General features: G+C 37.7%; 1 protein-coding gene across 7 annotated transcripts in view; it reads right to left on the bottom strand.

Annotated features, from left to right (window-relative positions):
* Positions 1–23959, bottom strand: part of TENM2 (teneurin transmembrane protein 2) — a 700085-nt gene that overhangs the window by 164492 nt on the left and 511634 nt on the right. For all 7 annotated transcript variants that reach the window (XM_074838105.1, XM_074838106.1, XM_074838107.1 and 4 more), the window contains 2 exons: positions 20088–20322; positions 6862–7100 (listed from right to left, as the gene is read on the bottom strand). In XM_074838105.1, coding sequence (XP_074694206.1) covers positions 6862–7100; positions 20088–20322 — 474 coding nt within the window. The remainder of the gene's footprint in view (positions 1–6861; positions 7101–20087; positions 20323–23959) is intronic.

Below are 23959 nucleotides of genomic sequence, written 5' to 3'. Positions count from 1 at the left end.
ATTACACCACAGTGCTCATTTTTGTGATACTCACTTCTACCACATCACATGTTTTCAGTAGTGCAGCATGAGCTAGTATAGCTAGCATCAGCTAGGCAGTTACATTACTTCACTCAAGTTCACAGCAATACATTTTAACAGCTTCTGGGGAGCACTACCAGCATCTGTGAAAAATGTTTTCTCAGACCCATCCTAGATTGTGTTGCACAATATGCATTAAAAACCAAACAAAAATGTGTCCCCCAAAACACAACCCCAATAATGCACAAAAGAAAACATCCTCTTGGTCTCCTGTTTCTTGCCAAGGTTTCAGAGTATGTTTTTCGACTTAGTAGCTAAACAGAAAGGGCTTTCAGTTTCAAGTGCTAAGAACGTAATACCACTTCCAGTTATGGAAACATTAGTCTCACTCTAGTTTCAAGTGCTGAGGTTTACTGTGTGAAAATCCTCAACAAAGACAAAGAGAATTGAACAGGCTGATAAGACTGCCCCTTCACACTGAAAGGTAGCTACTTCCATCATCTCGGAGATCTCTGCTAGGCAAAACAATAGGTACATTGGCCTTTCTTGGAACAAATCTGTAGATCAAGCTTTTCTTTTTGACTCGGGAAAGCACAGGCAAACTACACCCAAGTAATTTCACATTAAAACCCTCCTGTTTGCGGCATTTGGCATATACAGCAGCTGGTGCATTTTGTCTCTAGGAAAATTGTCTCCACCTAATGAATCTCTCACACCTTTCGACTGTGAAATAGGACACTCGCTAGGGCTAGAAAGCCACATCTAAAGTTCCTGGAGCCAGGCTTCACAATTCCCAGCAATAGTGCATAGTTTTCTTATGGAATGGGGCCAGATGCTTTTTCCTGAAAGGCTCAATGCCTCTCTTTTCAGAAGTAGCAGCAGACAAGCTGACTGAGCTGCTACTACTACTCTTTTTGCTCTCAGATTGACTGATATCAGTCAATAAGAATCACTGAGTGTGTGACTTGTAGAATATGACAGGCATATTCTAAAATTTAATATTTGCCCCTTAACTGACACCTATTTTCAATGCAAATTTAAGAACAGAACCTTCTGTCATCAGCTAATCTTGCAAGATGCAGAGCTCCCTTGGTTTACATTGATTTCAAGTGAATCTGATAGCAGTGATTGGCAGCCAGATGACCTCTGCCACTCAGAGGTTCCATCTTTGCATGATTTTCCTATTTTTCAGTCGTGGTTTCCAAAAGGTCTAGCATATTTGATTTCAGTAAAGTCTGGACAAGACAAAGGCAGTGGTTTTCTGACTCTACAAGTGAAAAACAAATGCAACATAAGAAATCAAATGAAACGTAGGTGGCCATTCGTCAAAAACAACTCAGGGAGAGAAAAAAATAAATTGATACATAAGATAGCCAGTTGAGTAAACTGCTATGATGAATCCTGATCTGTGGAATCAGGGTCAAGAAGACAATTGGATTTAGGAGTGGAGGAAATTACAAATATGAATGAACAACAAACTTCACACAAGCACTTACAGTAGCAAATACCTGACTTATTTGTGGGAAGAAAATAATTCAAGTTGATATCTACACCTGAAGAATACAATTTTATGCAAACTGTGGTATGTACACGTATTTGATGCAAAGATGAGACTTCCAAGTCTGATTTTTTCAGAAGCCCCATAAATTTTATTGTCTGTCACAGAAACAAATGAATACTTTTGTGGGTATGAGGGATAACCAGAAAAATTAACCATTTATTTGCATATATGTCTTTTATTCGTAAAACACTTACTATGATACTTTCTAATAGCAAGAAATTTACCAAAATATTTGTTCTTCTATCCACAGGTATTTTTCAGGCTCTAATTTTAAATATATAAAGGGAATAAACACCCCACCCCCCCCCCATTTTCATATTTTCATTTGCTTAATTAACTGCCAGACCTTTTGGCAATTCAGACCATTCTATAGCACAGAAGTGAATATATTATTTTATGTGGGAAAGTGAAATTTATCTTAAACCTCATGTGTCTTTAAGGCCAAATAACACCAAAGAATAAATGAGCAATAACATTTTCATGTGCAATGTATACACTAAAGATGTAGTGTAAGCATGCTATTCTCATAATTTCTTTGTCACTTTTCTTATATTTTTCCTGTACATTCTTGCACATGATAGGAATAGATAAAATAGCATCACTAGTGTAAAAGTTATCAGGATGAGTCTCAAGATACTATTTGCAAGTGAAGCACCTTTAAACCCATTGTAGCTTTTAATTTCCACAGGAAATAACAGTTGCGGGTTTTTTCCCCAAAGGAAAGTCTAAATATTTCAAAGTACCACATTTTTAACGTACTGACATGTTGATGGTCAGATGTTCTTTGATGCTCAAAGTTAGATTGGCAGAAATCAGAGCAGTGTAAGGGCTTACAAAAATGTGGTATTTATGTTTGGCAGCAATTACTTTGTGAAAAACACAAGGTGACTCTTTTTCCTCTCCTTGTTTCTTCTTTTTTTATGTTTCTTCCCCTCCAAGTTTGGCATGAATCTAAAGAGCTAAAAACTAATTTAACATGACAAATGCTTTCATCACTCCCTTAACCTCTGAAGTGAGCACTCTGACAAAGACAATATGTGTGGTATATGCTTTCCTTTTGACACTTTATAAATTACTTTCTTGTAACTGGGTTTTACCATCAGTCCAATATCTTCAGGATGTCCTAATTTGAATGGTTGGTTCTACATTCTTCATATGTCACCCCTGGATAATAGAAATAACTCCTGGGCTTTGGGAAATGACATGTCTCAGACAGGATTGTAGGACATTTTTATTTACATACTGCATGCTGGAATTTATCAAAACATTCTGCAATACTACCAACTTATACTTTGCATTTACATCTGGCTACTGAAGAAACAGGGAGAAGTGATAAACCTGGCTTCAAACAAGCAGACAACATTTTGTATACCACGTAAGGAAAAAGTTAACTGAAGTGAATTTTTCCTATTCTTTGCTATTAAAAATAGTGTAACATTCATCCATAGAAACATCTTAAAATGCTCTTTTCATGGAAATGATATGAAAATTTTTTGCCTCTGTCTATTCATTTAAACAAAAAAACCCAAAGTTGCTTGATTTATTTTCAACCTGGTGAATCTTACGTGTGTCAAAGTTTCTGCAGAAACTCCATCAGGGTAAAGGAATTCAGGTATAGAACAGTATGTCTAAAATGGCAAAATGTACACATACAAAAGCAAGTATATTTTGCACGTACACATGCCATATCACAGTAGACCAGTGCCATGCGGACCTGCAGGAGTTTTTCCCAGACATCAGTCAGGATAAGTTTCAGAGGAACATTTAGGAAAACTCAGATAACAATGGTACTGACTGGCCTATAAAGGAAGAATCTATCTAAATAGCCAGACTTCAATGGCATTTTATGATCTAAACCATCAATCTATAAATATCTTAAAAAGGAAAAGAAAAAACAAAGTTTCCTTCTAAGCCATACTGTCATTATTTTGACAAACGTTTAACTTCTTAAAATCTCAGTAGTAACTTTATTTAACATCAATTATGTAGTGTGGTAAAAAGTTCCAAAGGTTATTATGCACTATGAATTTATTTTTAAAGCTTTAAACATACTGCATTTTCATTTCATTCATTGCATTTTTATTTGTGTGTTATCGAAAAGCAATAGAAATGCCTAAATAATTTCTAAAGTATTTATTCTTTTCTATCTGTTGCGATACTTCTTTGGTTGTCTCTACATCATCCCTCATTAGAAATTTTTTCATGCCATAGTCTTTGGCAGTCCTCTGAAAGTCCCATGTTTAAATGTGTAGACAGTATGTTTTCAACAATCTGTCTGTATCAATTCCCCCATCTCTTTTATTATAGGACAATTCATTTAGAAATCCTGAAGACTATGAGAACTTCAAAGTATTCTTTCAATATAATTTACCTCATATTTGCCAACATTGCCTTTTTCATTTAGTCCTGTAATAGTTTTGATTAGCATTGATATGATCATCTTCACACAGCCTAAACATATTGACAAACATAAGTAGCAGAACCATTTGCTGCAAATTTTGATGACTTTTTCCATAACTATTACTTTTAGCTAATGTAACCCCAGTGATATAACCTCTGCCATGGTAGAGAGCAAGAAATTTTCTTTGTCAACAAGTACAGTGGAAAAACATTATCAGCACCTTTAAAGCTTCTCCTGTGCTTGACATTCTGATAGAAAACACATCAGAAAGAGTTACTGCAATATGGAGTATTGCACTTCCTCCTGCATGTCTTGGGGGAACTTAACATCTTTCTTCATCCCAAGACTGCCAGCTCTCCTGGTAGATTAACAGCTTTCACTTTCTCACTGTCTCAATGATTAGGACAGAATTGGGATTTTGGTCCAATCTGAACATTATTCTGGTCACCCATTTCAAAAACAGAAAAACATTTTTCCTCCTGACAGAGCAAGACAGAGTTATTTTGTCTTCACAGCAGTTCAGAGATTAGTAGGTCAGGAGCTCCAAAAGAGCTGCAGAAGAGCAGGACAGCTGGTATTTCTCATTGCTGCTCCTTCCCCAGGAGAGAGGAAATTTAGTTTTCCTGGTACTCAAGTTCTGCACGTACCCAGGAGAAGGCAACCCTCCAGAGAACTGCAGAACAAGGGAAGGTTCTTAAGGTGGTTTTTGTTGGTTGGTTGTTTGGTTTTTTGTTTTTTTTTTTTTTAAATAAGGAGATGATTTAGCGCCCTAAGTACCAAGTACCTTAAGTTAAACTATTGGAGGACAGCGAAGTCCAGCCTGCTCTTTGTCACGTGGAATGAATCGTATGAGTTTTTGCTGAGAGTGAGGGAATTAAATTAATGAATGGCCTAACTAAAGCACATCCCTTTTACCTTTCTGTTGTTCTCATGCACCTAAAGCAATGCAACTTCTTTCTTGTTTTATTTTCTTTTCTCTCTTTTTCATAATTTAAAATTATGATCACAGGATTATTCACAGGATTAATTGCAGCTATTTTCTGGTTTTGACAGCTATTCTTCAATATACTTATTCTTTACTGTATGGCATGAAGCTTGTCAGGTAACTTCTCATTATTTAATCCTTGAGCCAACACTCTCTTCCTAAAACCTGCCTTCTCGTGTTCACTAGCCAACTCTATTGCACTCATCATTCTTTAGTCAGGGAAGAAGACCTCAAAAACTTATGTCAAAACGGATCACCTATGTCATTACTTGAAATGATAAACCATTCATCAATTATTAAGAGTCAATGAATTCCCTTACATTCTCTCTTGTCTTAGTATATGAAAATATATAAAGCAATAACCATGTTGCAAAGCTTTTCTTTAGATTACAGTATCCTAAATACCAAGGAAAAATACATTTCATAATCCATCACTTCAAAGTTATGCACATGATTAAAATATTCAACTTGCAGTATATCATTTCCCATGTGCATAATCACTCAGAGAGCTGTTGTATGATAACTGTCAAGTTCAATAAATCATGTGCTTTCCAATTTATTTATTTATATATCAAACTAAGCCTGTTATTCTTCTGAGGTTTTTTACAGAAGAAATAAGACAGTTAGCTCTGTAGTATTGAGTATGCTGGGATATAGGCCCGGCCTAAAGAGACAGCAGCAATAAAGTAGCCAGTCAGCTCTCTCTTACTACCGTATGTGTTAATTACATATGGAAGCTCATTAATAAGAAAAATGGGGTTTCCTTAGAAAACAGTATCTATCCTGTTGAGCCAGTTTATATGGGATCCAAAAAAAAAAAAAAAAATCATTCTCTTCAAATGGAGAGAAGAGGGAGAAAATTCAGTACATCTTTATAGGTCTTTTGAGCACTATCTATGAGAATAGTTTCAGAGATAAACTAAAAACCACACAGAATAGGTCTGGAAAGTATTAACAGAAAATATCAACAAACTACCATAATTTAGCCATTTACTCAGAAAAACTAGAGAATTTGCGCAGCATGTCATTGGCATCAACGTATTGTCAAAGGCACCATATAAGGTACAAAATACACAGCTAGCTTGCGTAGACACTTAGAAAAACCTCCCAAACAACTGACAATTAGGGGAATACTGGGGGGTGGGGGGGTGGGGGGGGGTGGGAATGGGAAGAGAATCAGAAATTAATTAAATTAAGCAAGACAAAATAACAGAAGCCTGTTAAAAAATTCTCAAAAGACCACAGAAAGAATTAGGACATGGTGTGGTCAGTATTAATATATTAATTACAGGAAATAAACACAACATTTAGAGTTTCCTTTCTGTATTTTTGCTTACAAATTACTATGGATGTATGGAATACAGAAAATAACAGCATACAAAATAGAAATATCTAACTATTTAGATCTAACGCCACCAGGAATTTAGGCACACAGACAGATACAGACTGAGACTTATTAATCAAAATGATTTTGCATTTTTTATCTAGGCAGCATGTGATGATAATATTTGAATTCAAATGCCAGTTTATTCTGTTACTTATATGGTTTCACCACATATGACCATGTCTTCCAAATATTTTTAAGCATACGGTAGTACATCAAAAAATCATTATATCGCTCTCTGTTTGGACCATCTATGAGAGATGCACATCTGACACCTAAAGTTAACACTGCACATTGAAAATCCTGAATCGATTTCTTGCTTCCACTGCTCTTATGACAGTGAACAGGACTTGAACATTTTATTTTTCCTCATTAATCAGTATAAAGAATAATAATTTTCTTTGCTCATTAAGAACACAAATTTGAGAAACAGATTGACCATCCTTTATCTGCTAAATTTTCCTTTGCTGACATAGCCATGTTATTTGCCAGAGAAAACACAGCCTTACCTATGAAATATGCTAGCAGGATGGCAAGCAGAACTGCAGCAGCAATTGCAGATAAAGCAGCACATTTCCAGCTACAATACTTGGAGGGTTTTTTCAGCTTGAATGCATTCCTGGAGAATGTATTTCTAGGTAACAGTCTGGGAGGTGGAGTATAAACTGTTCCTGAGGTCAACGGGTAACCAGGGGAAGAACTACTGAACAGCGGAGTAGTTCCAGAAGATGTCTTAAATAAGAAATGCCTGAAAAACATAAAATGGAACACAGTTGAAAATGGCAAGTCTTGTAGTTAAGAAAGAACATCTCCTATTCCCATTCCATTACAGCTGCCATAGTGTGTTAAATTCAACTAAAAAGAAAAAGGATTTTGCAGGAAGAAATAAGGTGATGAAAATTCTCATAGTCTTTTTGCTGCCAGAGTTTAAGAGCTGTCACTAAAACACAGTGTCAGGATATCTGCTTAATCATTTCTGTACTTAGATGCAACTTGACCAGATACTACCTAAAATACCAGCACGACCGATGAAGTGTCTTTGAGTACCAGTTGAAATTGCACCTTTAAGGAGTGCGAGCAGTCTAGTAACAAAGAACATATTCAGAAGTGATGTCACTATCAATTTCTTTCGGCCTGTGTTTGATTAAGACAAAGCAACTAATTCCACTACAAAGTACCTGTAACATTTATTAGTAGAACAGAACACTTAACTTTACAAGAAAACATCCTGTCTGAGTTCACAGAACTATCCAACAAATATTTGGAGACAAAAAAATTATGAGTCTCATTAACAGTCTTGGCAAAAGCTGCCAGCAAAAAACATTAAGAACATACCAAGTAAAATAGTATCCCTGTAAGAAAAGATCTTGCAAGAATTACAACTATTTTTTTTTAATAGCACACAGGTTTGGTTTGAACAACTAAGACAATCACCAACAGCACACAACTCAACAGGAAAAAAGAGGACTTCAACTGCCCGTACGTTTGTTAAAAAGAAAATAAGGGACAAAATATGTTATCTAACAAAATCTCAGAAAATGTTGCCAACACATTCCAGATAGAGGAAATGGAGAAAGCAAACTAGAAGACTGGCTTCTCTAGATTAACTTCTCACAGTCAGGAAGAACTGACTACAAGCATGTTCCCAGTAAATGATAAAAAGAGAAGCACAGAATAAAGGCAGTGGTCTTCAAGAAGGCCACTTGTTTTGAGACAAAAGAACTGTGAAGATCTGTTCCATACCCTATCCCTTCACAGCTCTGAAAAACAAGTGCTTGGAAACAGTGAGAATGAAGATACTCTGTAATCTCTGAAACCAAAACCATAGCCTAAAATAACCCAAGTCTTACTTCAAATGTAAAAATATTTAACATTTTTATTCAGATCAGAATCCAGTATGTCACTCTCAAATCACCGGTTAGAACTTTAAAATCAATTTCAATCACTGTTTATTACAACAAAGATTTGGAAGCTTGAAATGGAAATGTGTTTGCTAAGTATGTTTTCCAACCCATCACCATGCGTGCGCATACTTCCAAGCATAGAGTTTAGTGTATACTTATTATACAGAATGACCAGAGTGATTTTAAAGAGTATTAAAGCATTTGTTTTGAAAAGAAATGCAGAGCATAATAAATTGCATAGAATCTGCACACAGCTAGAAGACAGTAAAAGGAAGGCTGCCTAGGCTTCCCAGTTTTATGATAAAACATTCACATTTGAAGACAGTCTCTGACAATATGGTCTTTTTTTCAGTGCAGTCATTAATAAACTCTATTAATGAACATGAAAAATCACTTAGTTTGACACTGCCTTTTTAATTTATTTTTTTAAACCCTAAATGACCTAGTACATCCCTTAAAACAGTGATCAAAATTTTGTTTGTTTCAGAAAATATTTCAGTCACCTAAGACAGTGGTAATATTCACTGTCACAACATTTTCTTTGTGCTTTGGAGATACGATAGAAAAAACTTCAGACGCACAAGTATACAATCAGAAGTGGCTTTCAAAGGCTGACTGTCTCAAGCAGATTACTTCTGTGGTTTTGTTTGTGTTTTTTTTTTTTTTTTTTCTTTTTATTAATGCAGTATTTGTAAAACAAAGAAAGGAATGGAATAAAAAGGAAATATTCTAACCAGTTATTTAATAGAAACCCTCTGTCATTTTTTCAAACAAAGTTGCCCTTCTTTTTTCCTTATCAGTGAGGCTCATTAGACATTAAACTTGCTTCTTTTCTGCACATTGTACATGATCTATGAGAAAACACAGTAAAGGCAAATGCAAAAAGGATTTCCCCCTCAAAATTACCTAGCCGTTTAAATTAAAAAACACACCTTCCAGTTACAGGAAAGCAAGAAATAATGAAAGTCTGATTTCACGAACACTTCATTTAAAATGTTTCTTTACTTTGCAACAGTTCAATTAAAATAACTGTTTGGAAAATTATGTTACCAGGCTGGTTGTGTTATGCTAGATCTATTGACACTTCTATTCCTTTTGTCTGGTTAAAACCTGATTAACACTTGTTAGCAGAAGCAGGTTTAGTCCTTTCTGCTTGCTCTCTGGTGTTGGGAACGCAGTATCACTTCCATGATAGGAACTAGGGATCGAAGTGACATGGAGCATGAGGAAGGAAGGAAGGACAGAAGGAAGAGAGAGCTCTGGTGAGACAAAGGCAGGTAGGAAGGCTCATCTCTCTCATTCAGGCTAACCCTGTGTCTGCCTCAGCCCAGGACCCCCTTCTGCTCCTAAATCCTCATGGCATGAGTGGCTCTTTCAGGTGTGGACCTAAGGGTCAACAACAAACAGTTCTTACAGTTCTTTCCTTTTTCCTGCCCAAAAGAGAATCAGACTGGAAATTGCAGGCCACTGTTTTTATGTGAAATGTCAAGGGTTTTAAACCCAGGTATTTTATGTCCTCTTCAGCTGAGAAGGCAGCTACAGTACCAACAGAAATTTTAATATAAAGCATTGTTAAAGTAAACTCAGATATATAATGAAACTCTGCTCCTATTAAAATTGAATTAAGGAATATCTAGATATGTTTTAATAGAACATGTCAATCATATACTTTTCCATGCAAAAAGAAAAAAAAGTAGAAGAAAAAAATAGTTCCACTGTAATCCACTTTGTGATACATAAAGTATATAAAGAAAACCAAAATACTTATCCATGCAAACATGGGCTCTATTATATAGTTAAAACTGATCAGAACACGATAGAAGCAAAAAAGGCCAATTGAAATGAATACATGGAACAGTGTCATTCTCAAAGCAAAAAAGAAAAAATGTCATTGGATAAACTCTGAATATTGTAACTCTTGTGAGACCTACCCATATCTTTTGAAAGCTGAAAGTTTATTGTCCCCATATGAGGATTTCTGACAAAATGGCGACCATTAGAAGATAGTACATCATCTTACACAGAAGTACAGAAATTCTGCCTTCAAAAGACATTTAACTAAAGATATGTTAAATATCCACCAAGCCATTTTTGAAAATTGGCACTGCATTCAGAAATTGGAGGCTGGATTAGCAGAAATACCTGAAGTTATAGCAAAGCACACCAGAAAGATCGAGAACATAACGGACAAAACACTTGGCCTCACAGAGTTTTAAGTCTAGATTCAGCTACTAATGGAAATAAATTGACTTGTCTCAACTCTATCCCTAAACCCAATGATCTATAGCTATATTTTTATGTGGGATTTGACATGCTCTGGTACAACCAATTGTCTGTGGGCCCAAGCTGCACAGAGAGTACATGAGCATTTATCAACATTAATTACAGTCTCACAGCAGTAAGACTGGGAGGTATTGTTCAATGACTGCTGATGAAAAGAAATGATCTTATTTGTACCCATTCACTTAATTTCAAATACATTCCATATTAGAATTAAAAAACCTGTGTATTTTCTGTCTTACCTGTTCAGCTATCAAACACTATTAAGAAAAACACATCTTCTACCTCACAATTAGCATTATAATTTTACTTAGATTGGGACTAAATTTCTATTTTGAAAACATGGGAGTAAATTTGCTAAGTCTCAACCCAGTCTCCCTAATTTCTCTATATCATGAAGACATTCCTATACTGGAAGACTACAAAATATGATTGTCAGTATACTATGATTCAGTAATTTAAGCATCCATGAAAGCTACGGAAGGAACTTGCATGCTGCTCACAGAAAAAAAACCTAACCCTGTAGCATGCTCAGTGCCCTCCTCTACCGCTCTACAGCTTTCTGGGCTGTAAAATGCACCCCCCCTTTTGTTTTAAGCAGTGTGTGCTGCTAATGTGCTGGATCACAGATGGGGACCTCATCACCAATGCCAGGAGAAAGGTGACATCTATGAAAGTTGAGCTTGCGAGAGGACATTTGTCCACAGTTCTGTAGACTAATGGTAAATGGAAAAAGCTATATTTTGCTTTCTTCATTAATTCAGAGCTCTCTATAGCATTTATTTTCCCACAGGTCAAAAGGACCTCTGGTGTTCAGGGAATAGTGGTCTGACAGAGACTGTATTAACTTCCATATTCTTTGAGAGAACAATCTTTTCCCCCCTGCCCCCTCCTTTCTGGTCAGATTGTCATGGCAGCACACTGCAAGAAGCAGTTGAGGAAAAAAAAATTGGTTTTTGTGATGAAAAACTGTAATAGGAAGAACAAGATACTTTCTAACATAAATTGCTTCTTTCCCTCCTCATACTATCCTAAGCTTATCTCTGTGTGAAAAAAGTACAGAGAGCTGTAATGCTTAGATTGTCTTTCTTCATAGTTTTTTCATAGGTTTTTAATAGTAATTAATAAATAGAAAACATACATATCAAGAAAACAGGAACAGCTCAATTTGGCGGTTCTAGGACTTAAAAAATATATTCAAGCTGTGGTAAAATCACATATGTCTACAATTTTATCAGACATTTATTCTTAGCAGAAAAAAACAATGAAATATAGAATGCAACATGCTGTCTTTCACTGGGGAAAAAATATAATCTTCTGTAGTCTTCCAAATCCTCCAAAAAACTAGCCATGAGTCATTTCATGTCAGTGGAAGCCTCTAAGTGCCAAATTCAGACAGTGAAGTTTTACGGCAGTTTTCTAACTTCCACACAAAAAGAAAGCAAGATTGAAGAAAACTACAAGCTGTTCTTATGCCTTTTATGCTAAAATGAACTCTGACTGTTAGACTGGTGCAAACTTTGGTTACCTGTGTAAGGGTCTCTCAGTCTTTCCCCAAATGAGATTTAATTGCATGTTCTTGCTCTCAGGTTCTTGCAGAGAAACACAGGATTATCAGCCAAGTTTACACAGCTGAGGGCTCTCTCATGTGGTAAAATTGCACAGAAGTTTCTACCCTTCTTAGTGTCTAGAACACAGGGACTTAGGTATTCCCCAAATGCACTAAAGTTAGCAATAAAGGTTTAAAACGTTCTCTATATGTGTTTTAATTGTATAGTTACAAGAAACATGTCTCAATCACAACAAATCTACAGACTAAACTCAGTAAAATCGATTTTTTTAGTAGAAAGCTATTTAAAATACACACGTGCATAAATGAACCAGCCATTTTACACAAGTGTGCCTATGGGCACCCTCACACCCAAATGCCTGTTGCGAACAGAGACCAGCCCTCACGACAACACGCTATTTCAGTGCTTTTCAGCCTGATGCAGACAATCAATTTGTAACTAACTGTTCGTGGCGTAGGAACTAAGGACACTCTGTTAGGCACGGAAACAATAATTCAGAATGAACACATCAATATTGATGGGCCACTTCTATCCACTGTAACGTAACTCTGAACCTCGCAGCACTCACCCAGCTTCCAGCACAGCTCTAATACCAACTTCCCAGCTCTTGAAAGGTTCATGATTCCTTAAAGGCTGGGTTCTTCACATCCCCAGGCAAAGTCTTCTAAAAAATGCAGAGTGTTAAGCAGAGTGTCACGGATGTTGTGTTAAGTATGAAACTAGCCTGTCGCTGCCATCTCCACATTCTTAACAAAGACACAGTTGGACACAAAAAAGCACAGTAATTGAAAGCTGCCTGACAAGAAGGTAGGATGTTGTACAAACAGGCAGGTGCCAGCCTTTGGGCACCCTGATCTGTCATATTATTAAACAAAACCAAATAGGCAATGTTCACAAAGCCGCAACTGAAAAGAGAGTAGGTAAAAAAAGGCAAAATATCTGTATTGTACCACAGCTGCAGCGTTAGCTCTGTACTGAATACCTTTTAACAGGACAACCTGCTTTTCATCTGTAAGATGTTAATTGAGATACTGTTGGATAAACCTTTATAACCTTCTCTCTCTCTCTAATCCCCGCTGTAAGCTGCCCCCCTGGCGAGCTCTCCCAGGGCTCTCGCTGTTGTGTTCCAGGCCTGGCTCTGGTCCGTCCCGGTGCCATGGCCTTGGCTCAGGCTGCTCAGAAAGCTGCTGAGTTGTGACAAAGAGCTGCGAGAGAGTCTGTAGAAAGATAAGGTGAAAAATATGGAGAGAGGAAGGATTGCCGAGATGCGGAATCATTAGCAGCTCAAGAATTTGACAGGGAGAACACCAACACGGAAAGGCATAAAATCTGAAAAGGGAAAACTGGGGAAGGCTAGCAAGGACGCATTGGGTCGAACGGCTGGTGTTGATGGACCTCGTGTCACCCAGCAGCTCAGTGACCTTGGAGAGCTACAGAGACCCCCCCTTACCTTCCTGACGGGTGCCTGTGTGGCTAAAAAATATTCTGGATGCCCTGCATCAGGTGGTGAGAACACTCAGCCTGTCAGTTTAAATCCTAGTTAGCTTTTGTGAGAGTTAACCAGTAAATAATTGCTTTGCCCTTTAAATTTATGCATAACTTTCTTGCACTATTGTTTATTCTCCACGAATGCAGCAATGAAACTGCTAGTTAACACCTAGTAGAGAGTAGCAGGAATAGCTGCAGACATAAACACAAAAAATCAGTTACTTTGCATATATACTTACATTAAATGGCAGCACGGTCAATAACGCAGATATAGGAAGATTTAGGCAGCTCTGAATCAGCTCAACTATAGGACCTTTCCCTTCTTGAGTGGAAAAACTCACGTCTTTTCTTCTGTAACATTCTGAGTAGTGTGTTGCATAGCACAGTCAAAGTGATGAAATCCAATAATGCCTACATTTGTTATTCCGGTAATGGTGATAATGACAACAGTATTTTGCATTTCAATAGGTCAGTTCATTTTTAGCTTTCTCCATCAATTGAACACAATTTCAGAACACTTCTATTTTAAAAGGCATACATGTAAGCTCTTCACTATGTCTTAATTCAACTCTTCACTTAAGAAAAAAAGAAAAAGTTCTAACAGTGCTATTCCAAGTCTATAAATATTAGACTATAAATAACAGAATAGAGTAATAAATCTCTAAAATAATTTTGCTATCAGTCTACATGTAAACTTAAAAAATAGAAACCTAAATCACATCATTTCAGATTAATTTTTTTTTTTAAAGTAAAAAGTAACACCCTAAACATACCTGCCTCTTCCTGTACAGTCACTCATGCTGCCTGTTCACTCTGCAAAACGCAAAACTTAAAAATGCAAACCAACAAGATCATGAAAACATGCAATTATCTGCAATCTGTAAAATCTTCTTTGAGCTTATATGTATGTGAGTGGGAGTATATCTAGACTGATTTTCTGAACCGTCATTACGTATCCTGCTTTTGTAGTGCTTTCCTTCACCCTTTTTTTCTCTCCGATCAGAGTCTATATTTGTTATGAAAATAATACTACAGTAGCCTGCTAAAAATTACCTTCCTACAATGTTTTTGGAATTCCTCCAAGTACATGGCTCAAATGTGTGCAAAGTACTTGGGGATGCCTTTGACTGTGCTTTACTCGACTCTTTAAAACGCTTTTGATCTTTAAATAGGTCCAGAATCTATCTGTGCAGATCCCATTTATTTGGAAAGTCCATACAACCTTGCTGCAACCTTCACGTGCAGGAACAGGAGAATGAAGAAGTCAGTTCTTGCCCCAGCCCTCAGACTCAGAGAGCTAAACTGATGTAGCATTATGTGCCTGTAGCCATATAGTTTAAGTAAGAGTTGAGAGAAAGCCACATAAGACAAAACAAAATTAGGGTGAGGAGTTATTTCACTGTTGCAAGTAGTTGTTTGTTACGCTGAATATATCCTAGAAATTTGCATTAACAAAAGGAAAAGAAATTCTATTTCACTATCCTGTTCCAGAACATTTTGCATCATGTACTAAGATATCAAAATATTGAGACATCACTGAAAATAGACAGACAATTGTGGAGAGTGGCTCTAACTTGGAACTTCTACACATTCAGAAATTTCAAGGTTATATATTCAGTTCAGAAGTTCTGCAGCTGATCTTGACACCCTAACATAGTACAGCATCCGAATGCAGTGTTAACAACATTTCAGATATTTAATTTCTTTCTTAAAAAAAACTCAAAAAAACCCCCCAACAAACCCCAAAAACCAGAAAAAAACCCTCAGCACTAAATCCCACTCTTCATGTACTCTATTCTTGGCTTTTCTGCCATGACTGCTGTAGCCTGTGCATAGCATTTCATTCTTTCACTGTCTGGAAGGCTGCAGCTACAAAAATGCTGAGCCCAGATGTTTCCCTGCTATGATGCCCCATGATTTTGAGTTCACGCACTGCATTGGTGCAGACTGGGGTACAGCTCATGTTGCTACTCCACCCATTAATCTCCCAATTCTGTCCCAGCTCGCTCTCCTCAGGCTCACCCGGAGTGACACTGTTGGAATGGGACTGTCAAACTAAGAAATACAGCTTGAACCCCAGAAGCAGGCAAATATTTTGAAGAGCAACATGGGGGTTCTTTTACGGCTAATTTTCAGATTGCTTAGTCTTTAAACTGAACTTTTCTTAAATGGCCCCAAATTTGGACCACCGCTCTTATACTAAAGCCCACGAGATCTAAAGAAACTGATTTTGCAATCACCAGAAGAGTGAGCATCATCCTTTCTCCTGAAATACAGGACAAACATTAGTATGTTACAGTCTTCCTTGAAGCCTAGCAACAGATCCTGTGAGCAAGCTCAAAGAAATTATAGACATACATACAAAATTATCTTTACAACTAAAAGATTTGGTCTGAAAAATATTTCCAAGTATGAGACTAATTAAAAGTCTAAAGAATAAGACTAATTTCTATTTAATTTTGTTTTTTTTTCTCCTGGATTAAGTATTATTAATTATAATGGTACCAACTAAATGAATATCAATATGAAGTGAACAGGCATTCCTACATTAGGCAAACTCAGTCAAACATCCATCCATGAAAGCTCTTCTGTTATCCTCACTTATGAGTCATTCCATTTTTGGCTGGTGCCTGCAGATGGCCCTGTGTGAGGTTCCCGTACCAGAGAGGACTCTTACAGAGCAAAGAGTGATGCAAACCTTCCTTGCAAAGCCATATTTTTCTCCCTGTGCCCTCAAAGCATTTCAAGCTTTAAAGCAGAGCACTGACTGCCTCTCTAGCTGTCTGGAAGTAATGAGACCCACACCGGCATGTTCAAAGGTAGTATTTTCATCATTCATCCTCTTCGAAAGCAATGATTAAAGAAGCAATAAAGGAACACCTCTTAACTGGAAAATGTAGAAACCAGCACTTTGGAAAGGAGGAGGAGGAGATGGTTTGAAACAGACTGCAAGAGGACAATAAAAGTTAAAGAGCATTAAACAGCAGCTCCGAGCCTAAAGGTAAAGCAGCTAAGTACTGCAGAAACGAACCATAAAAATAGCACCATAAAAACGCTACGGCAACGCATAACTGCATCCTTAGTTAAAGATATTTCAACCCTTCCATTACAGACCCTTATTTCAAAGAAAACAGAACAATTACGTAGCCAGCCTGGGGGCCAGTTGCAGCTATAAAGAAGCAGCAGACTAGGGAAGATATAGTCCATATTTGTTTGCCTTGAACCAGAAACAAGCACACTAAAATCAAGCACCCATCACTAGGAGTGTTCAAGGCCAGGTTGGGTGGGGCTTTGAGCAACCTGATCTAGTGAAAGATGTCCCAGACCATGGCAGGGGTGTTAGACTAGATGATCTTTACATTTCCCTTCCAACTCAAACCATTCTATGATTCTAAAAAAGCCTAATTAGCAACTGTATAAGCATCTTGCAATCTTGTAGCTCCACTATAAGCAACAACCTACTGCAATACAGCTAAGCGTAATTATGTAAAAAATACAGAACCACAAAGGGACATGGAGACTTGGGGCATAGTTGCCTCAAGAGGGTACATAAAAACCAGGTGTAAGCACTAAAATCTTACTTTACACCACAAAGAAAATAAACCAAATGTGATTAACACCCCCATCTCCTGCCACCAATACTGAAACAAGGGGTAGAGAAAGGATGTATTTGGAAAATGGGCTGTCTCCAAACAGTCTGAATTTAGCCCAAACTGCCTAAGACAGCAAAAGAAAAGAGGGAAGGGAAAAACATTCTTACCAGAAAAAAAAATAACACCATGCAGACACACGTTGTATTATTCAATGATTTCAGTGCTTGGTACTGTTAGATAAAGAGACGTCTGGAATCTAAATTGTGATCTGAGTTTTGTAGTGCTGACATAAAGCATTCCCTTCAGACAGCTCAGGAATCGCTTTTTGTTTCATAATCAGTAATGTGACCACTTGCACATTATTTTCAGTTGAGAGCAGAATCTACTGAAGGTAACTGAAAGGTGAAAACTAAAAGTTGTGAAACTCTTTTCCTGATAAAGCAGGCGCTGTCAGTGCTGGCTTTGCCTCCCGAGCACTCCACTACAGAGATTAATAAACTGACAACACGAAAAAAAATTAGAGTAGTGCCCTGTGAAGAGGCAGTATAAGAGGGATCAGTGTTTCACAACAAGCTAAAGCTATAAAGTAAAGGCTGAACTAAGGAGTTACCAAAAAGGCGTCCTTTTTTTTGGTGGCTACTGGTATGAATGTAGATGAAATACCAGTTTTAAAGTGAAAGAATTACAGGCTAATTCTGAAAGTCTCCAATGATTCTGCAGGCATCAATTTCAGCAAAGCTCACTGCAAACCAAAAAAAAAAAATAATCATAATCTTCTGAGTTAATATTCTTGTGATGAAACTTATCATCAAGTCCTGTCAGGTGTGTAATTTCAGAAAAGAAGAAAAATCGATCCTGAAGCAACTCTGGAATAGTCTTAGAACACAGCAATCCTGTCAGGATGTTTTCTAATATCTTAATATTTGCCTATGACAAACCTATCTATGAAAAAGCTCCGATTAACTGCCGGTTATCTTGCAACCTTCAAAAATAAGAGTATTCACAGAGTAACCTTTTGTCATCAACATGTATTCACATATATCTTCCCAGAGGTTTTATAATAAAAAAAAGAAAAGAGGTAGAACCAAAGTTAGTAAAATCAGACAGTAAAAGAAAAACAGCCAGGCAAATGCTCACTTCTGCAGGGATGGCAGTATTATGGCAAAGAATCCTTTTGTGAATATCCCAAAGAATTCCCTCTGTGTAAAGTGTTTGGTAAATTGGGACAATCTTAAGCCATCAGAAATGACATATTTCAGGTACTGTTGTACCCAAGAACAATTTCATATGAAAATAGATAGACAGGGCACAGTAAGGGGTCACTACACTAGAATCAAAAGTATGGTATGATCCTGGGCAATCAACCACACAGCAACAACTGACCCAGGTTGAATAGGACCAACATTTTTATCTTGTAGTTCTTAGCAATAAATATGAAATTAAGATGCCAAAATTGAGTTCTAAATAGTAGCAGATGCTCTCACAGAAGCCACATTTAAGAGCCGAGCTTCACTCTTAATTTTTTTTTTTGGCCAAAGTTAGTTCCAAGCCTTCAGTAAGTGAGAAACCCTTTCCTTTCTTTTTTTGGACATCTCAAGCTTCGGATAACTTACGCTTGCTTTTCAGCTCCGCCCCCCCCCCCCCCCCCCCCTTCTTCATGGCACCCATGTTACCATTTTAGCAAAGTAGGGCAATGCGAATGACACCCCATGTGAGCGTTCCAAACTGGCACAGGAGCACAGGCTGGGCACAGACTCCCTGCTCTTTTCAGTCGCATTTGCTCCCCATGGTGCTACAATCACTGATTAACTGCTGAATAACAATGGCCTGGGTGTTGTAAGCTTCAATCCAGCTGTACCAATTCCTCCCAGATCTCCAAACCAGAAGGCAATCTTTAATCAAAGTCTGTGAGGGACTGGGCTGAGACTGCGTGGTGGTGTAACTATATCATACCTAGCTACTCTGGGTGTAATCCAGCAGAGCGGCATTAAACTCTCGGAAGGTTGCAGACCAAACGTATCATCTCAGAAGCTGTAGCAACCAAGCAGCTGAAACAATGGTACGAGGCAGTGGTACAAGCAGTCCAGCTCCTCTACCTGTATGCTGTGTGTATAGCTATCTGGGCAAGCAAGAACACTCTACTATTCCAATCACTTTTTTCAGCACTACAATGGCTAATTTTAAATTCTGGGAGACCAGCTCTGCCAGCTCTGCTATTTAAAGCGCAAGTTAAAATTGTTTGACATCCCATACCCCAAATGACAACAAACCAGAATATTTAGAACGGCAGCATGTCAGGCATTTATTTATTTATTTATCTGTCAGGCCTAAGTGCTGCACCTTTTCATTTACATGCAACTGTTGCCCCACGGGCATCAAGCTGTTAACACGTACAGAAGAGATTAAAATGAGCTTGCATGCTGGATGAAATATAAATTAAAATTATAGTACTGTCAGTCTTGAATCTGGGATTGTTTCTCAAGGTCTCCCAAAATGCATAATTTCAAATGAGCCTCTGTTTGTTACTTCAGGAAAGGCAAAATGTATAATTTTTCAGCAACACAGTCAATATGAATTGTAAGTAAGTTGTCCCTGAGCCTGTGAGTAAAATGTGCTGTACTTATACCATGAGTTGTGTACGCAGGGATAGTCCAAACAAATAAAAGGCTTTAAAATGGGATATATGAACAGCAAGACGTTCACCTGTCTACCTTCCAAGGCAAAGCAAATCAGAGGCTAGTGGGTATTCAAATGCCACTAACTCCCGAAGCCAGCCAAAACCATCATTGACACAAAGTGAACTAAACCCCATCTCCTAACGAGCCGAATGGTTTTCTCTGTGCACTTCAGAGAATCGTGCAGTGGAATCCCCCTAGGGGTGTCCATCCACGCGACCCACCTGGTCTCGAGTGGGACGTTGCTGTTGAGCACCCAGCTGTCCTGGAGCTGCACAGACTCGGGGGTGGTGGCCAGGTCGTTGGGCGCCGGGGCGGGCGCGTGGATCTGGTTCCGGCGGTTTGTGAGCGAGTTCCTGTTGAGGGAGTTGGCAGAGGAATGATGATGGGACAGTGAATGGTTGTGAGGAGGAGGGAGAGGTGGCCTCAGCGTTGACTGGCTGTGATGATTTGAAGGGCCTAAAATAGAAAAGAAAAATAAATCACAAATGTGTGTTGATGATACTTTTCTTCTTGGCATTTTCAAGGGACCACTGCCTGGAAGAAAAACCCAAACCCTGCAAACAGGAAACTAAACCTGCGTGCCTTTTGGACCTGTAGGCATTAAAACATGGTTAAAACAGACCAGTGACTTTAGAGATCAGAGATATAAACCAGTGTTTAGAGGTTGCACAGTCGGGATGTTCACAAAGACTACATTTAGATTTAAAAATACTTCTTCATGGATTCTCCCTAGAGAAAGGCTCCTCTGTGGAGGAGCCAGGCAGCAGTCTAACTTGACCATTCTGTACATCCACCCAGAGGAGCTTTTTCCTCCCTGTTTCCATCAGGGGCTTAAAGGAGATGAACCTTAATGGATTAAAAACAGCTTTTGAGAATACGGTCTTCAGGCCTCTATAAACTTAATCGGAGATCTCAGTCTGCTTTCACTCACTGTTATTTTACCAATCAGCTTGAAACAAACAGTATTTGTGCCAGTGAAAGAAGATTAAACTCCAAATATGAGAAGAGAGCAACAATGCAACGATGGTATCTTTCATGTTCTTCCATGTGGTCAGGATTTGGCCTGTATTTTTGCTATTTAACAATGCCACAAACACACACCAAGATCTGAAAATTATGCTACTCTTTCAGCCTCTTTCATTGAAAAATGACAGATGATGTTTTTAGAGATAAAGAAGGATATAAACTTTTCTCATTCTTTGAGTACTGACATGTTTGCATTGATAATGAAAATAATTTTTTCTAATCAATAAGGCAAGTGGATTAAAACAAAAAGCACATGAGAAGAAAATAGAATAAGCAGGTATCATTCTAGCATAGTCACTTTTCTAAACATAAATGCAGAATGGTAAATAAGTTTAAGTGCAATTCCACATGTTGCAATAATTTACTTCTAATAAAAATAGCAAAAGAGATTAAAGAAAACAAACACTGTCTGTTATGAACCGCATGCTTTAGTCATTATATATCAAGTTGTAGTTTTCTAGTGAACAATAATCAGAAAAAGTAGTATTAGCAAAATGATAATTAGAATGATGTATGTTTGTTTTTAGAAACTGAAGCACATTCTGTACTTAATGAATCAAATAATAAAAGAAAACATCACAAGGGGAAACCATTTGCAGCTAGACTGATATATTTTTATATGAAACAATGAAGTATAAAATAACTGCTGAACTGATTAATTAACTGGAAGTTAATTAAGGCCAATATTAAAAAACCAAAACAAACAAACACACCCCATCCCCCCCAAACACCAAACTGTTCAAGGGGGGTTAACCACAGTTGAGAATCAGGCCACACAGCCAGGAACTGAAATCAGTGCATCATTTCAGGCTTTTGAATGCTAAAGTTCTGATCAAAACACCTCCCATAATCAGAGGGATATTTTAGACTCTCACGTTAAGTTGCCCAAGAGAGGAGAAGTAACCAGCCTCTTTTCTTCTATATAGGGAAAACCACATGATATTGCAGCTCAAACACTGGCAATCAGGGGCAAGCTGGGATGACACCCTGAGCCGCAGTGGTGACCATGTCCTGCCTGGTCCTGAGCACCCAGCCGGGCTCTTCCTACATGTGTAGGTGTGGTGCTTAGGGACGTGCTTTAGTGTTGGACTTGGCAGTGTTAGGTTAATGGTTGGACTCAATGATCTCAAAGGTCTTTTCCAACCTAAACAATTCTATGCAACACCCCTGGGACCAGCTCCTCTCCTGGCATTGCTCTGCCAACTACCTGCCCCAGGGAAAGGGAAAAGCAGTGAAAACATGTACTCCTAACAGCAATACAACCAGGGAACAGAAAGAGAACAGAGTTTTTTGGAGAGAGATCATTAATTTTCTTAAGTGTTTCTGTGGGCCTGGGGAAGCACAGTCTGAGGAATAAGAGACACACAGGTTTACTGGGACTTGCGCAAGGCAAGTAGAAGTTGCCCTGTGACAAGAAATTTTAAGAAGTGAATTGTAACAAATTCTGCATCCTTCACATGTTGCTTTAAATCTACACAGAAATTTCTTTATCTTTTTTGAATGTCTGTTGCCTGAATGCTCACCTTATGGTAATGTCAACTGCTTTAAATACAAAGTCACCTTTCATGAACACATCCTAAATTTTAGGACCATCATACGTGCTGCTCTCCTCACAGTTCTTGCCTTGGCTATGTTTTACCTAAGCTTGAAAGAGACTGTTTAGCCCGGAAAATTTTATGTTTAAAACCCCATTTGAACCTCCTAGAACATCAAATGTCTAATCTACGCTAGGTCCTGTGCCAGTCCCCAACAGCACGTGGAGTAAGACACAGCAGGAAGAAAATGTGTTTGGACAATATCCACACGCATAGAAGCTTAAGTGGAATTACTCTCCTAGTCTGTGTTCTGGCATTAAACAAAGAATGTTTGGATTTCAATAAGTGGATATTTATGTGTGATAGAATACAAACGTGTGCCATTGTGTTAAAAATTACTTCAGAAGACTCATGTGCTTCGTATTTTCTCAACTTACTTTTCATTTTGGAGGATAAATATGGAAAAGTCATACCCACATAAACAAAAAGTTTTGCTCTGAGAGACACAGTAGTGCCAGCTAAATAAAGACTCTGAATCTTGCAACCACAACATCATAGAGGCTGTTCTTAAAAGCGAGCCAACTGCACATCAATAAGAATGAACAGAATTTCTCTAAGATTAAGGAAGCAAGAACTGAATGCAAGTTACCACAAATTAATTTAATCTGCCTCAAGACTCAGTTCCCACACAGTAAATAAAATGTACTGTGCAAAATAAGCTGTGAAGAAGTAACTGAATATATACTGCAGCTGCAAAACCTCAGAAATCTGGTGGAAGATGAATGTAGCATTTAATATAGAATAATAAAACAAATACCAATATCAACATTATATAGATATTATATAGTTTATATTAAAACATATAAAAGCTTATATATATAAAAAGTACTAACTAGGGAGCATGCACACACACTCATGTGTATATATGAGAGAGATAAAAGCTTAATATGCTGCTTCTTCATAAACCTGTTTAAATGAATCAAAAGCAGAAGCTGAGCACTATTGAACTTGCCAGGGATATAAAATTGGATTCACATCTGAACATCTGAGCACTTCTTTATGAGCATCTTTGCCTAAATTAAAACTTCAACAGCAGTACCTGCAAATCTGCTGAGCTCTGAAGTTCAGAAAAGTAAATCACTTGTCCCATAATAAAAGATCAGCAGCCTAAAGGACTGGCACAACGTATCTTACGACACGGCACACTCTGCAGCCTCCTGCAAATTGGTTTTATTTGGAAGCTTAAACACAATAAGTGCCTTGATGGAGTACATCTGGCTTTTTACATCAGGAAAGAGATTTTATTTTTGATATAGCAGATACCAGTATTGGTTTGGGGAAAAATACTGAGGAAATTACGCCTTTTCTCAATTATTACACGAATTTGGGGTTTTACCAGAATACTCTATACCATCTCAAACATCTAGGATTTAAGAAGTCACTTAAAATCACAATGAAAATCAGAGTATTGGAAAGCTGAAATACTGGTACCATCCATGTTTTGGCTTTTTTTATTTTTTACTTTCTGATTT

The sequence above is a fragment of the Strix aluco genome, chromosome 13 (assembly GCF_031877795.1).
Source record: "Strix aluco isolate bStrAlu1 chromosome 13, bStrAlu1.hap1, whole genome shotgun sequence".
NCBI classification, from domain to species: domain Eukaryota; kingdom Metazoa; phylum Chordata; class Aves; order Strigiformes; family Strigidae; genus Strix; species Strix aluco.
Note: the sequence above shows the minus strand (reverse complement) of the source record. Positions and strands in the feature narration are given on the sequence as shown.